The 17,722-nt window shown below is 39.5% G+C and overlaps 1 protein-coding gene across 43 annotated transcripts in view; it reads left to right on the top strand.

Moving 5' to 3' along the window:
* PTPRD (protein tyrosine phosphatase receptor type D) overlaps positions 1 to 17,722 on the top strand; it is a 1,096,207-nt gene that overhangs the window by 1,065,412 nt on the left and 13,073 nt on the right. For all 43 annotated transcript variants that reach the window (XM_072152314.1, XM_072152279.1, XM_072152402.1 and 40 more), the window contains 4 exons: positions 6,189 to 6,308; positions 6,432 to 6,586; positions 13,984 to 14,269; positions 14,906 to 15,084. In XM_072152314.1, coding sequence (XP_072008415.1) covers positions 6,189 to 6,308; positions 6,432 to 6,586; positions 13,984 to 14,269; positions 14,906 to 15,084 — 740 coding nt within the window. The remainder of the gene's footprint in view (positions 1 to 6,188; positions 6,309 to 6,431; positions 6,587 to 13,983; positions 14,270 to 14,905; positions 15,085 to 17,722) is intronic.

Here is a 17,722-nt window from a genome sequence, read left to right as displayed (position 1 = left end):
CACAAAACATAACAATAGCTATCTCAATGTTGCGCTACTACACGGCCCCAAAAAAACAGAAATTTCACTATGTAGTATCTTCCCTATGATTAGTTGGACTGACAGTGTTATATTTGCAGTCTTAAAGGGGTATTCCCATTTCAGCAAATTAATGTTATTGTTTGTATACAATTTCCCAATATGCTTTCTGTATCAATTTCTCGGTTTCCTATATGTCTACTTACTGTCATTATCTAGAAAGCTTCTATGTTTACTTCCAGTGGACAGAAATCTGACCATTTTTCTTTCATCTCTTAGTGTCATGTGGATTTATATTTACAGCAATTAAAGGAAACCTTCAATGTTAATAGAACTCATATCTCGGCGCACCGCACTAGGGCACGGCGCACCATGCACGCCGTCACCGAGCTCTCCGGCACACTCGCGCCTGCGCAATTTAGCACGGCCTGTTTCCCCATTCGAAGTTGCGCAGGCGCGAGTGTGCTGGAGAGCTCGGTGACGTCACCGGCTCTTCAGCACTTCAGAATATGGCGCACGCACGGGTGAAGGATTAAAATCGTTCATACTGGCTTTATTATACTAATGAAAATATGTTCCGGCACCAGCTCACCCTGAGCTGGTGCCATGCATCTGTGTGAAAAACTACCACTTTTAAGTGGTAGGTTTCCTTTAAACACAAATTACTATGTTGCGTGTGAACCCTAGAACCCAATATGGACTATTTACATTATGACCCTCTAATATCAAGCAGTGTTTTTAAATATTGCATATAACAATGACATTTCATGAAGTCAAAGCATGAGCAACACCATTTGCCCCTTGGTTGACCGCTGTCACATGTGAAAGAATTGGAAATTAATTGAGCATGGCCTGACTTTTCTTACAAAGTGTTTTATTCATCTTTCATTATTTATTGATAGACATGTGTAAAATATGCATGTTCTCTCTTGAACATCTAAATGTATCAGTAAGGGGTTATATCCACTTCTAGATTTTTTTATGTAGTCTTTAAAGGGAACCTACCACCACGATTCTACCTATAAAGGTAGATCGGGTGTTAGGTGGATATAAGGGACGTGAGGATAGCTCTTATTAGAGCTAATCCTCACGTCCCCGCTAACTTTTGGGAAAGTTTATTCCACTAATATGTAAATTCTGTTATGCGGCGCGCCCTCGTCCGACATGCTGAGCAGCCACAGATCCGAGGCCGGTGCTACTGCGTATGCGGCGCACACAACAGGGTAGGAGGAGTAACGTGGCTACTGGGGTGTGGAGTAGCCGCGCAGTGTAGCCTTGTGCCCGGCTACTCCACGCCCCAGTAGCTGCATAACAGAATTTACATATTAGTGGAATAAAGTTTCCCAAAAGTTAGCGGGGACGTGAGGATTAGCTCTAAAAAAAGCTATCCTCACATCCCTTACATCCACCTACCACCCGATCTACCTTTATAGGTAGAATCGTGGTGGTAGGTTCCCTTTAAAGCTATAACTGGGTTTGTATCATAAAGGAATAGAATGTATAGAGCAGATAGTACCACTTCTAATCAAAAACCTGAGTTTGGAAGCACAACCACCTACTTCATATAAAGTAGCCATTACCCAAGGGTTATATTATGAATCATCTTGAATATTGAGATTGTAGGTAGTCCACAGGTTAAAACAAGATTGACTACATATTGCCCTAATTGTTTTTAGCTAAAAAAAAAGCATCCCCAGGAAAGGAACTTTGTAAGCCTAAGAGGAAGGTGAAAGGACCCCAGGAGAGGGCCCATTCACAGACTTGAGACCCAAATCTAGGAAATTAGCACCCCTTGGGGATAATTCTCCCATTGATGTGTTTTTAAAGATGGTGACCGACCAGTTACTGGATGTACAAACCTTGGACGGATTGCGACCAAATATGACCTATGGTGAACAGCGAGCGTTAAGAGATCTTGGTAACGACTCAACAATTGTGATCAAACCTTCTGATAAGGGGGGGAACGTGGTCGTGCTTGGGAGGGAGAAATATGTCGAGATGTGCCTCGGGGTCCTGAAGGATAAACATTGTTACAAGATACTATCTGGGAATCCCATGGGGACATTTCGTCAGGAACTGGATCCTACATGATGCCCTGAGGGATAAGCTCATCTCTAAAAATGAACTAGATTTCATGCTCCCAGATAACCCCAGCACGGCCACGTTTTATCCCCTCCCCAAGATTCATAAGGGGCTCTCTTCCCTGAAAGGGAGACCGATCGTTTCGGGTGTGGATTGTCTTAAGCAAAACGTGAGCATCTTAGGGGGGTTGCAGTGGGGAGTCCTTGTGCTCCCACATATGCAAACCTCTACCTGGGCTGGTGGGAGAGGGAGGTGGTTTTCCAGGAGGAATTGGAGGAATGGACCTCAGCCATATTATTATGGCTGAAGTTCATTGATGACATCTTCATTTTTTTGGAATGACACCAAGGAGTCCTTTATGGAATTTGTCCAGAAGCTCAATATAAACCAGCTGGGCTTATTCTTTACCTTTGAGATTAGCCCTGTTGAGATCACATTCCTGGTTGTTATGATCTCCGTTACCCCTTCGGGAGATCTAAAAACAAAGGTCTTTAGGAAACCTACAGCAACGAACAGCTTGTTGCGCTGGCACCTGGTTCCCCTGAAAAGGGGTATACCAAAAGGCCAGTATTTGAGGATGCGGAGGAACTGCTCTGCAACGAGGGATTACCTGGCAGCGGCCAAAGATCTTCAGAGGAGATTTACTGAAAGGGCTATCCCTCACAGATTTTGAGGGATGCACACCATCATGCCCTGACAAGACAGAGAAATGATCTCTTAAACCCAAGGCAACATGAGATTGATGATCAGAAAGTACAGATAATAGACACGTTTGATGGTTGCCATCATCTGGTACGGAAAATCCTATCTGACAATTGGGGCATTCTCAAGATGGATAAAGATATTATGGACGCGATTGATGACTATCCCTCAATCACTTACAGAAGGGGTCGCAATATCAAGGATGTAGTAGTCCACAGTCACCTTCAACCACAGACAGGAAAGGGTACATGGCTCCCGGAGAAACCCAAGGAGACCTTTAGATGTGGTGGCTGTAAGGCCTGCAAGTACATACGGTTGGGGAAGTCTTTCCTCAGTACGACCACTGGAAAGACTTTCTGGATAAGGGACTTTGCCAATTGTAAGACTACTGGAGTCGTTTATCTGATGACCTGCACCTGTGGGATGCAGTATGTGGGACAGACAAGGATCAGGGACCATGTCAATGAGAGCAAAAATGGTGAAGACACAGCTGTAGCAAGACATGTGGGGCAACATCATGGTGGTGACCATAAAGTGCAACAATTCCAAGCCATAGAGCAGTGGTGGCGAACCTATGGCACGGGTGCCAGAGGTGGCACTCGGAGCCCTTTCTGTGGACACCCAGGCCTTCACCCCAACATAGAGTTTGCCAGACAGGACTCAGGATTTGCTCCTGTGGTCCAATACAGTCCAGGACATATGCTCGGCGCCATTTTAAAGCAACATACTAGTTTGCCAGGGCTACAGGAGGAACAAGAAAGTGTGGACAGAGATTATTGTTGGAGCGCCTGCTCTGGGAACCCTGATTGTTCCTCTTCAAGGGACCCCGAATCCAAGTTCTCCATCATCTTTCTATTGTATTGGTGAACTCAGGACACCAATACGATTGAAACCTGTGATACAGCAGGGATCAATAAGTTACTTTTTACATTGTCATGTTGGCACTTTGCAACATATAAGGGGCTTTTGGTTGTACTTTGGCCGCACTATCTCCAAAAGGTTCGCCATCACTGCCATAGAGGATGTGGTACCTTCCGCGAGAGGAGGGGACTTCAGACGAAAATTACTGCAGCGTGAATCCAGATGGATTTTTACTTTGAGAACGATACAGCCTGAAAGATTGAATGAGGAATTAACATATACTTGCTTTATTTAACCAGTATGTTACTGGATCCTCTGGAAGCAGCTATTTTTGTCATTTATTCTGTTTCCAATTCGCTATGGCTTTGCTTAGGTTCTACCTAGGGTATACCTGGAGACTATGACCCTGAATCTCGACTGGGTAATCTGATTCTGCATGAATCTATGCATTCCCGTGGGATGCTGCTAACACTTCTGGATCAACTATTTCCCTGTGATGTTTATATGCTTTTGTGTTGTATCCTCTGAGATGGCTGGGCACCTGATCTGAACTTGCTGTCCCATATGCACAGTAAGCCTATATCGGCATGTTCACTTGTCTTTCTAAACACTTACCATACATGTCCGCAACTGTAATGTCCCATGTAAACACTTATTTACCCACGTCACTGCATTAATGCAATGGGATTGGTCGTGAATTGTGAGGGGGGTGGAGACTCCACCACGACTCTGGTGATTGGTGGATCAGGGCGCACCTTCCTTTGGTGATGTCTTTGGTTCGTCATGATTAGGCGGTGTATCTACAGTGGTGTAGTCGAATCCCATTGGTCAATAACATCAGGCGATGGGCGGAGTTCAGGCTATAAATAGCAGCACATGCGACGCGTGGCCGAACTAGTGCCGACGTCCTGTCTAGGTAGTCAGTTGGTGCTGTGTGCAAAATATATTAGCCAGTGAGGTAGGAATTAATAATATACAAAGTATACTGGCTTGAACCTGGTGCACGATCCAGTGAGAACCACTGACCCAGACACTAATGTGGCACATTAACAAGATCTAGACAGGCCATGGCGTGAATGAGTGTGAGATGGCACGCCATTACCCGCTCTATATGTGCTATATTCTTATTGAATACATTACACACCTCTGATGAACTTCTACGTCGATCAGTAGCAGGGAAACGCGTTAGGTGCATAGGTGTAATTGTGGGACCGTGCAGCTGGAGGTTACTGCTACACGGCACCTCATAAGACTTTTATATATGGGTGGAAGCCATAGGATCAATATCTTTGGGAGTTAAATACCCTATCCTTGGCTTTTTACTCTAGCACATTAGTAGGTCCTCTATTGGGCGAATACCCCGCAATAATTGTGACCAAGTGACATTCCAGCTGTCACTGTGAAATAACGGGGGTGACTAGTGAGGTGACAGATCATCATTATCTGCATATCCTCCGACCCCAATATTCAGGCAGAGTGCTGGAATATTTTCTGGTCCTAATAGAGGTAACTAAGCCTGTACATGCATGAAATTAATGCAATAATTCTTTGGCTATGGGCCTAGTTTTTAATTCTATACTTAATAAAGATTTATATTTTTAATGTTCCTATTTACAGGTCACTACTCTAATTTGAATTTTTGAGATTTGATGTGGAACAAAACCTTTTGAATTGGAAGGCAGTAGTCCTTTAATATAGAGTCCCAAGAGCATGTTTTATTAATACGAGTCACTGTGTGACTCAGCCCAATGACTTCGGGATCTCTCTCATTCCTACCTCCCTTTAACTGATGTCATCCTCTGCTCTGCTGAAGGTATGGGGAATGAAGGAGATAGAGGAGACATGGGCTTGGGACTCACTCCTCCTTCTGGCAGGTTGCCAGTTGGGCTTACAAAGTTCATTTTCTGGGTATAGGAAGTATGGCTAAAAACAGTGGCTAAAAACAGTGTGAACAATAGTTAACAGATGCTAATTATTGCCCTCCATACCTGGTTTTATTATGCTTGATTTTTAATGGTAGATTTTCTTTAAGTTGAATTTGTCTGTAAGTCGGAACAGGTATATCTATTGTCAGTCAATTTTTTTTTGTTCCTGTGACAATTGAATTGTGACATTTTAGGTCGTCATAGGAACAAGGATTAACAATAACACTTCAATACATAAATCTTTGATAACTGTTACACTTGATCATTGCAGCCTGGGGGTAAAGTTTTATAAATTGCCAGCGTTCAGAAAGCTTCACCAGAGGCTACGGTGGGCAGGAATGTCAAGTGTAACAGTTGGTAATGCTAGATGTATCCCTAATGAAAATAATCGTCCTGTTTATCAGGCCTTTGACAAACAAAGTTCAGTTGTTGTACTGTTAGTCAGTATTATTGGCATTGTAATGTATTATAATTTTCTTATACATTGGTCAAAATTCTGGAAATTTTACGTGACATTAATTGTAATTTTGTTGTGTGCAACAAAAAATTACATCATATTTTTTTACATTGTATTACTAACACTCTGATCATTTCTTTTAGATAAAATGTGATCAGTACTGGCCAAGCAGAGGTACAGAAACATATGGCCTTATCCAAGTGACTCTGCTGGACACAGTAGAACTTGCCACTTACTGTGTCAGAACATTTGCTCTTTACAAGGTAAGCCGGATTTTATCACTGTGTTGTTATAATGTTTACATTTACATTCCACATTTTACACTCTAATTATTTAATATGCTAAGCTTATTTAAAAGATCTTAACTAATGTCCTTTTTTTTAAAGAATGGATCAAGTGAAAAGCGGGAAGTCAGACAATTCCAGTTTACAGCATGGCCGGATCATGGAGTTCCAGAACACCCAACACCTTTTCTAGCATTCTTGAGGAGGGTGAAAACATGTAATCCTCCAGATGCAGGGCCAATGGTTGTACATTGCAGGTATTATGCCTTCTAAAATCTTGACAATTTTGTGCACATATGAATGAATGAACAATATTGAAAAAAATATTTTTCAATATTTTGAGGAGTAACTATTGATTTTAAAGACTTTGAGCGCCATTTTTATAAAATAAATATCCTCTTTGCAATGCACAGTCCTTTAGCACTGATGTTATAAAGCAGTCTAACTCAACCATCTATGGGTTAATCTGAATAGCTGCCATGTAACATAACACTACTTCTACAGCAGCTTATGCAGGGTAAGGTCTCAATGGCCATGATTTTCCAGATGTTATCAGGGATCTTGGGAGCAAAATCTTTAGTTATTCGTTGATCATCATTAAGGCTCCCATGTTAGTGTGATTGTCTTTCGAGGCTTAGTAAAAAAAAATCTTTTATACAAGTTTTTTACTACACCTGTCAGGTGCTAGTAAATGTATAAAAAGACATAATTTATAACATATATTTATCCAGCACACAACTTCTTAAATAAATCTGATGGAACCGCAAAACAAAGACATAGCATTGTGTTTACTGGTGAAGGGTGCAGGGTAATCCAAATAATATTTATAAGATCCAGTTTTCCTTGAAAGCTGTTTAAGGTTAAGGGCAGGTATTAGAAGAATATAATCACAGTTTGTTGAGCGCTTACAGTTTACCTGTAGCATCTGTTTTCACTTGATTGTACAGTATAACTTCACTAGGAGTACATTAAGTTATTTTATCTGCATGAATTCATGTAATGAGACATTTTATTTGTGGGTACACAGTGCATCAGAAAGTCTTTGTTTACTCATCAGATGTTGGTGGAAGTTAGAAACTACAATTCTTTTGTCTGCAAGTTATTTTGTTATATCAAAGCCAGCAGCTGTCCGCAATGAATTCTGAATGTGCATTACTGGTGAAGAAAAGAATTTCACCATCTGCAGGAAATGTAAAAATGCTTTTATAACCCAATAATGGGAATCTGGATAGGGGTAGTAGTGAGCTTTCCCAGCTGTACCTATATCACTTACACTTATATATCCATACAATATCCTGAAACATGTCATACTCAGCTGGGATTGAAAATATTTGGGCTTCGACCAAAAGCAAGTCATTATTTTCTGAAAAAATAGTCATCATTGCAATTGTTTAACTGTATTAAGTTTTGTAAAAGCAACACTATGTAAGATTAGGTAAGTGTGTTAGCAACAGATGGTGGATACAAGCAGCCCTTAAAATTCACATGGAAAGAAAGTAAGTAAAAAAGCTGTAAAGTAAAATACTTCCCCACAGAGGCATCTAGATGAGATCTATGTTAGTGTTGGCCTGGGCCAGTCTTTAAAATGTAATAAATAAACTCCTGAGGTAACGTTAGCAGTAAATACTCCACTGGGGAAACACCGTTGCAAATGCGGATGTAGTATATAGTTGATTGACAGTAAGACTCAAATGAAATATTTCTGATTTATGACTTCAGGGACTCAAAGGATATAACAAAGCCAGTTGTTAGAGTTCATTTGATAAATAAAGTGAGAATTATCAGGTTTGCTGGGTATGGTAACAATAACATTTTCACATGTATTATTTATGGAAAGGCTTGGTTTTGCGCTACATCTGGTTACACTTTCACTAGTATATTGGGCAGTATTCAATGTATTGTTTTGTTGCTGCACCTAATGTAACTGGAGCTTTGCTGGATTGACTCCATGGCACTGAACTGAGCTATGAATGTTGTGTAGTGACCAAAACCATCTTTTAACTTTTTCAATCATAGACAGTAACATCATGAAAAATGACTGAAGTCTTTTACAGTTGTTTAACCATAAAAGACAGAATACTGTACAGTTTTTATCCACATTTTGTGCCCCCAAATGTACCTTTTACCACAATCCCTTCTTAAGCACTTTTTACCACCCTATTATCAAAACTACTGCATAGGGAAAGGTCCCCCATATTTTCATGGGATTGGGATTGAGCACATTATTATAACACACACATTTTGTAGCATGCAATCATAGAAGTAGAGCTATTGAGGGGAAATCCATCTATACTACAGATTGACGGTTGCTTATCTTGAGTGGTGTAGAGATATCACCCACATTTACTAAGAACAGTGCAAACTGCACTATATGCAGTTTGCCTGTGTAGTATGTAGAGGGCACCAAATTCATGATTTCTGGCACTCATTCTTCAGTAATCTGGTGCTACCTACACTGCTCCGACAGAGTTCACAACTTTATTGGTGCACCTTTAACATGGGGTGTGCAACACAATTCTTTTGGACTTTGCATGTTAAATGTGGCACACAGTCTAACTGAGCACCGGAATGCCCATTTCAGTGGATAATTTTGTGTTGTGTCGGGTATAGTGTTGCGTATTCCAGAAATGTGTATTCTTAAATACATGTGCAAGCAGTTTGCAATGAAAAGAATGTGCAAAATCTGATAGAAAAGTGGGCCACATCATCTAGACCCATTCTCCATGTCAAAGTTCTACCGCTTATGATTGGAATAGGCAATTATCTGAGCAGAAACATCCTATATATAGTACTTTTACAGCTGGAGGAGATGCTTCTTTGGTAATATGACCTTAAAGTCAGAAACATTAGGCCCTATCCACAGAATAGGGCCTAACTTGCTGATCAGTGGGGTCTCAGTGCTGAGAACCCCCGCAGATCGCAAGTACGAGGTGTCTGACAGACCCCTCGCCGCTCCTCAGACTAATGGAGCAGACGGCCGTGCATGCTCCATTAATCCCTATGGAGCTGACGGAGATTGCTGAGCACAGTGCTGAGCACTGAGCTCAGGACTGAGACCTCCACTGATTAGCAAGTTAGTCCCTATCTCGTGGATAGGGCCTAGCTTGCCTTCGTGGGAAAACCTCTTTAAACTTTGTAACACAACTGATAAACAGTGAAACCTCTTTGAGATAACCCCTTCAAATTGCATTTTTCTATATCGTACATGCAACAGATAGGTTGCAGAAACTCCTGCCACTGTTGCCTTCATCTGAAAGGAACAAATTCTGAGTTTCCAAAAACTCTGCAACTCTGTTTTATTTCACAAGTGGGAAATACAACGTTTCAGCTATCTCAATGTAGCCATTCTCAAGCTACATTGAGATAGCTGAAATTCTGTTTTATTTCCCACTTGTGTAATAGAGTGCTGCTTCCCTGTCTTGGATACTTGAAGCATCGGGATCTTGGATTTTAATCCATGATTTCACGGTGATGCTCTACACTTTCTAAATACTTTGGCTCCATAAACAGATGAAGACAAATGACAGTTGCAGGGCTCAAGTTAGAGGAGATTACCATGTTCTATGAGCTATGTACATATGGAATTATATTATTAATTCATTAGATTAATAAAGTAAACTTGGTGATGGGTGGGGTACTCAATGATGAGACCCCCACAGATTATGAGGTCAATGTACCCCAGTTGGACCCCTGTCACTCCCCGATATGAGTGGTGAACCCGGACATAGGACCCCTCATTCTAGTTATCTGTGGGTGTGTCATCACAGATCCCCACTGATCACCAAGTTAGGCCCTATCCTATGGAAAGAGCCTTACTTGTTTAGTGGAAAAACCCCTTTAAGCATAGACATTTAGGAGCCTATGTATCATGCTTTTGTGTGTCAGGATTTTTTTGCTTTTTATTTGGTTTTCATCAATCTTACACAATAAACAAGACAACACCATTAGGGCTTCATAGGCCCCATACAACAATATAAAACAACGTTTAAAGGGTACAACACGGTGCTAATTAGTACATGAAGAGGTTCAGGGTGATTTACAGAGCAGGGATGATTTCCAAGGACATAGTGTGGAGGGCTACCTTAGAAGTATGTCTGTTTCTTTGGCACACACAGTGGGCTCAAAGTGCCCTTTAGGTTCTCTAGGAGGTAACATTGGGTGAGGGTGAAGGGTTGCATCAGGGCGGTAATTTATCTTGCATTTAAGTAAATTATAACCCGTTTTCTCCATCTGCCAAATAACTTCTTTACTGTCAACCTCTATTCCTATCTGCCTCCAATCTCTCTAGGTTTAGAAGGTGTTTCATCTGATCTATGATACATTGATGGATAGTAGTGTTTTCTCCAGCCACATCCGTAGTATACAGCAGGTGGTTATATGAGTCAAGACAGGAACAGTTTTAATATGGCAGCTTTTTGATATCTCCTTGAATTGAAAGTTCGGGAAAGAATGAGATCTATGAACTACTACTCCACAGCGTACTGATTTCTCAAAGATATGTTTGGAATTATACGACTAAGTTTTCCAGGTTTGGACAAGGAAAACAATGCCTCTTTTGTTACCTTATAAGCCAGCCTCCTTAGCATCAAGCATAGCTTTCAGGAAGCCTGATGACATGATCTGGGATTAAAGCCAAACCAGTATATATATTCCAGAAGGAACAGATTCCCAACTGTAGACAGAGCTGTTTCGACCCGGTTGCATATATTCTGCACAGTGTAGGGAACTGGTTTAGCTGAGTGAGAGGCTTTCGGGTCAAAGAGTAAGAGTCCACACACCTGCTAAATGGCCTTTATTACCAAAGTCTCAGTAAGGAGAACTTGTTTCCTTGTCCCATCCCGGAAAACGTATTTGCATATTTTCCAGATTCCTCTAGTGGAGCATCAATGGCTATAAGTCTCCACATGCCTGGAGGGCAGCCTTAATTGGCAAAGTCTACGCAAGGAAAACTCCTACTTTTCCACCCTAGTCAAAAGTCTCTTACTCAGATAAACCAATTCCCTGCACTGTACTGAATTGAAACCACATTGAAACAGTGATGTTAACAATCAGGAATACTGTTTGGATTTAATTCCACATAATTTCATTAGGCTTTGGGAAAGTTATGCATACTTACAAGGTAGCAAAAGTGGCGTTGTTTTCCCGTTTTCCATCTTGGAAAACGTATTTGCATATTTCCCAAATTCCCCTGGTTAAGTCACCACACACCTGCAAGGTGGCCTTATTTGGCAATGGTTTCAATAAGGAGAACTCTAACTCCCTGACCCTAGTCAAAATTACTTTCATATTTATTTTATTCTGTTCATATCACAATTGACAAAGCATCAGCTATAATCTACAGAGAAACATATTTCCCCTTCAGAATGAATATTACTGCGCATACCAGACTTTGGTGAGACAACATGTTAAAAATGATAACTATGTGCGGCAACAGTAATTCGAAACCACAATCCCTGTGGTTTTCTCCTTTAATGATCAGATAACAGTGACTAATACCATTTCTGGGTTACTGCAGCAAAAGTGTAAATGTCATCCTGGTATGTCACATCTTATTATGTGAGATCTCTTTGAAGCCATTAGCAAAGGTATCTGTTAGCATTTTTATGGCTGTACCAAGCAGTCTTAATTATGACACTGACTTGCGTGAATTCATATTAGAGCACTCGGAGGAGCTGCACTTAATTAAGATGCTATTCTTTTCAGCTCCTGTTATCATTTGATTAGTCTCTTTAGTGGGAAAGTAACACAAAGTAGTATTTAGCTTTGAAACTTCTAGTAAGAATTATAAAGCATCTCTTGATGGGGTTTTTCCTGATTAGCAAATTCCTGGCCATATGCTGTATGGAGATCTAATAGATAATTAATGGCAAAGAAAAAATGGGAGCATTCTAATGGCCTATTACCTGCACAGCTTTGTCAACTTGCCACTTAAATAACAAAGCTTCGTTTAGAGGTGGAAATCAAGAATGCTTGTTAAAATATGATGCATAGTTTGGTCACTCTCTGTAGAGATTTATAAAGACTCCCAAAAAATAAGCCCTATCAAGATTTGTCAGCCGAAAAATAAAAAAAAGTTATGCTTTTGGTGATGCTAAAATGAACAAGATTTTCTTCAAATTAGTTTTTATTCAGTAAAATTGAATAAAACACAAAAAAAACCCACATGCTATTGCTGTGTCCGTGATAATCTGCATGATAAAACAGAACCATTACTGGACCCGCACAGTGAACCCCCAAAACCAGTTCCAAAAAAAGATATTTTTTTTTTAATACCTTTTAAAAATGCTCTAAAAAGTTATTTAATTAATATTACACACTCCAAAATAAGACCACTAAAAAGTATAATGCTTCTTGCAAAAATAATCCCTTAACCAGATTTGTCAGCCGAAAAATAAAAAAGTTATGCATATGAAACTCGGTGATGCTAAAATAACAACATTTTCGCCAAATTACTTTTTATTCAGTAAAATTGGGAAACAAATAAAGAAATAATTAATTTAATGTTCAATTGTCCACCCCAATTGAATGTTTTGTCAAAAATATTACAATTTGTAGACTGCACCTCCATTTTGTTTTAACCCCTATAAAACACTTAAAGGATTAACAAACTTCTTAAAAGTGCTTTCTCATACGTTGATGGGTGTAGTTTCCATAATGGGGCAATTTGCTAGTCTTGCTATTATTTAGGCATCTCACAGTCATTTGAAAGTTGAGCAGGTCCCTCTAAATAAATTTTTAACTAATTTGAAATACAATGTGTCACGAGAAAAAAATCCAATGGATATCTTACAGCATTCCAAAGCTATAAACACTTATAGTGACACAAGGCATGTTTGAAAAAGGGGTCTGTGTCCTGTGTTCCAGAGGCCAAAATAGAGTCCTAAAGAGGTTAAATTCAGTGCAACACTTGTATCTAAGCTTTCTATACCAACCCCTAGAGTGAAAATGCAACACTGCTAGTGAGCTTCTAACTTTATTCCTACACACATTTTAAACATTAAGTCAGTGGCATATAAAAGTTGTCAGGGTGATTTGCGACAACATTGACAATATGGTGGTTTAGTGTCCCAAAGGCACTTATCACTGCAAAGGCTTCACTGCACATGTGTGGAGAGCACCGAAGATGAGTCTGATCTCATCATTTTTTTTATTTCACCCACAGAGTAATTTGATGCACAAAGCCAAATGTCCACAAAGAAACCAAATCAACCTGACAGGGTCTCTTTAAAAAGTCGCTACCTATTTTGAAATTTTCTTAGTAAATTCCACCAGTTGCTGTACATGTAAGACAATTTACCCCTTGCTAATATTTTTAAAGCATATAGATATTATAAATGTTGATTCTTACTGAATACATTCAAGCTGAACTGCTCTAGTGAAGTGGCCTACAGTAGACATTCCATTGACAATAACATCAGATCTTTGATGGTTGACATATTAAAGTTCAATACACTCAGTAAAAGTTCCATTCAAGAATTCCTGTATAAAGAATAATGTTTCTTTTTAATGCAGTTTTTCCCCATATTTTCCTTTATTACTCAATAATATTACTCAATAATATTACTTTCTATTTACAGTATTATTTCTTTGCTCTGCTGTGTAAAAATATTTATTTGCAACCATTTAATCATTTTGTTTTTTTTCTTTCTTCTAGTGCTGGAGTGGGCAGAACGGGCTGCTTTATTGTTATAGATGCCATGCTGGAGAGGATACGGCATGAAAAGACTGTAGATATTTATGGTCACGTTACTTTAATGAGAGCTCAGAGAAACTACATGGTTCAAACAGAGGACCAGTATATCTTTATCCACGATGCTCTGCTGGAGGCAGTAACATGTGGAAATACCGAAGTGCCAGCTAGAAACCTGTATGCATATATTCAAAAGCTGACACAGATAGAACCTGGAGAGAATGTCACAGGGATGGAGTTAGAATTTAAGGTACATGATACTTTTAAATATGTGGGCTCACTTTTTAGTTGTCTCCTTTATAAGACCACATTCACACAAACATGTGCACTTTGGGGGTTGCAAATAAGGGAAATTGATCCCTTGTTTGTGGACCATCTGTCAACGGCGGTTGAATGCTACTAATACTGCCGAGGTCAATAGAGAATGAATGCCGGCCCAGAAAGCAAAGACAGCTAGGAATAGGACCTGCTCTATAATTTGTGGCACGTACAGTCATGAGCCACACAGTGGCTGTTGACCTTTAGTACACCTTTAGCCATCTTATTTCAAACTGTTATGCAACTTTCATTACTAAACCTTGTGAATACCAGTTAGGCCTCATTCACATGACTGTCTGGGGGTCGTGTATGCATAGATGGAGACATAGATTGCAATGGCGGCCTGGCACCATTCCACGCCATACACGGGCAAAAGATAGACCATGCCCTATCTCTCCCCATGTGTGCGGGCAGTTTTTACTTTTTTCTATGGAGAGCACTGCCCAGGCATACGTGTGTATAAATGTACCCATAATCTGTTATATCCTATTTAAATGATTTACAAATATAAAAATATTTATATCTTCTTTGAGAATGTATGCTAAATATATTGCTTATTTTTTTACAGCGCCTCGCAAGCTCAAAAGCTCACACATCACGGTTTATCAGTGCCAATCTTCCATGTAATAAATTCAAAAATCGCCTTGTTAATATTATGCCATATGAGTCCACAAGGGTATGTCTACAGCCAATTCGTGGTGTAGAGGGCTCTGACTATATCAACGCAAGTTTTATTGATGGATACAGGTAAGTGTTGTCAACTCAACAGTGCAAGAAATATAATGTTGTTACTTATTTGTAGAGATACTCTATAAATTTCTTTAGCTATAAATCACAATACTAGGACTTTTAAATAATGAGTTCAGTTTGACTACAGTATAAACAGGAAGACATCGCCTATAAAGAGGGGTATAAAAGTGGGGTTAGTACTGGGATATAATAGTTGGAACATATAACTTTAAATAATATCCTATTTTAAATAAAATCTCCAAATTTGTACTTGTATTTGAAAAAAAAATTGTTTAAAAATTGTATATACATATATATAACAGAATAAAAATCTGAAAGAAAAGGTGTTGGCTTTCACTAGCCTTGTATTTTATGATTACAATGTTACAACAAAAGTCAAGCATCCATGAATAGTAAAGGAAAATAAACACAAACCTCCTTTACAATCCTTTAGTGAATGGTTTTTACAGTCATATATATTGTCATTCCTTGTAACCTGTAGTATAACCTAAAATTGGGCTTCTAATTTCAAATGTAAGTCTCATTTAAAAATCACTGTTAAATTACATAAACAGAATTTTGGAGACAATTCTTAGGTCTTTTAAATTTTAGTTGTTTTGCATCACTGTTAAATATTTCTATTTAGGTATTTTGTATACATTGTATGGAAAAACTGGGAAAATATATCTGAAATGTAAAAGGGGAAAAAATTGTGACATTGTTTTTTTGGATAAATTTTTACAGTGTTTGCTTTATTATTTTTATTTCAGCATCTAGTTTAGTAGTTGGTACATGCACAATGGAGTTAAAGGGGTTGGACACTCTTTTACATAAATTGCTGATGTGCCATTTTACTGTGTTGTAAATAATTACTGAATGTTTATCAAGTCATTCAGCAGTCCTGCTACTTTTTTAACCCCTTAGCGCTCCGCGCCGTAGCTGTACTGCGCAGCTTCCGACGATTAGCGCTCAGCGCAGTACAGCTACGGCGCAGAGCCGATGCCGGTTCAGCGCTGCATAGCAGCCGAACCGGCATCGTTAGCCGCGGGATTTCATCGGTAATTTACCGCTGACATCCCCGGCTAACACCCGCGGTCGGAGTGGGCTCCGATCGCGGGTGTTTAACCCGTTAAATGCCGCGGTCAACGCGACCGCGGCATTTAACTTGCCTTCTGGGGGTCTTTACCCCACGATCGGCCCCCCCGCACCGTTTTCGGGGGGGGCGATCGCTGTTTTGGCTCCTCTGGGGTCCGATCGGGACCCCAGAGAAGCCTGGAGGGTTTACCTTTAAGATGGCGTCTGTGACGTCATCTTAAAGGCAAAGTGTCAGCCTATGCATCTGCATAGGCTGGCACTGATAATACCCTGCAATACATTAGTATTGCAGAGTATTATCAAGAACAAGCAATCAGATGATTGCTTGTTCATATCCCATGGTGGATCATGTAAAAAAATGTACAAAATAATGTTTTTCAATAAAAAATTACTTTATAAATCACTAAAAATGCCCATAAGCCCCAAAACATATAAAGAGACATATAACGCTCAAAAAAGTCTAAATCATAACACAAACCCCACATATATAGTATCACCGCGTCCGTAACAATCCGTAGAATAAAACTAAATAACTATTGAACCCATATGATGAACGCCGTAAAAAAAAACCGTCAAAAACCCGCCAAAAATTATGATTTTTACCTATTATATCCCACTAAAAATGCAATAAAAAGTGATAAACAAAACATATGTACTCCAGAATGATATTGTTGCAAAGAACAAAATGTCCCGCAAAAAACAAGCCATCAACCAGGTCTGTAGCCAAAAACGTAACAATGTTATGCCACTTGGAAGACGGCGATGCAAAAATGATAGATTTTTCCCCACATTAGGGTTTTATTTGGCAAATTTAGTAAAACATAAGAAAAAATATTCATATCTGGTATCCCCGTAATCGTATCGACCCATAGAATAACGATAACAGGATTATTAGTCTATACGGTGAACACGAAAAAAAAAAAAAGTAAAAAATCCAGTACAGAATTGATGCTTTTCTACTCATGACCTCAAAAAAAAGTTCCTAAATTTTCAACAATAAGTGATACCAACCCCAAAATGGTAACACTGGAAAAAGCATCTCGTCCCGCAAAAAAAATGTCGTCACATGGCCCAAATAACGGAAAAGCGAAAATGTTATAGCCTTCAAAAGGGGCCAATGAGGAAACTGAAATCCTGGCAGCTGCAGGGTGCTCCTTCCCTTCTGCGCCTCGCTGTGCCCCCATAACACAAGTAATGTCCACATGTGGGGGGTCGCTGCACTCAGGAGAAATTGTAGAACAAATTTTATGGTGAGTTTTCTCTTTTTATCTTTTGGAAATGTGTAAATTTTAGGGCTAAATGAATGTATAACCGACAAAATTTGACCATTCTAAATTTCACCGCCATTTTGATTCAATTACTATGAAGATCTCAAGGGGTTAACAATTTTTGTAAGTGCTGTTTCTGATAGTTTGTGGGGTGCAGATTTGAAAATGGACTGGTTATATAGGGGGTTTTGTTGCTAAATATGTAAAATTTTATTTCAAACAGTATTTATCCCCAAAATAGTCAATTCCGAAAATACGGAAAATCGCTATTCGATTTGTAGGCCGCGTGACGT

This window comes from Engystomops pustulosus, chromosome 1, assembly GCF_040894005.1.
Source record: "Engystomops pustulosus chromosome 1, aEngPut4.maternal, whole genome shotgun sequence".
Classification (NCBI taxonomy): Eukaryota; Metazoa; Chordata; class Amphibia; order Anura; family Leptodactylidae; genus Engystomops; species Engystomops pustulosus.
The sequence above is the reverse complement of the archived record's forward strand: the minus strand, read 5'-3'. Positions and strand labels throughout refer to the sequence as shown.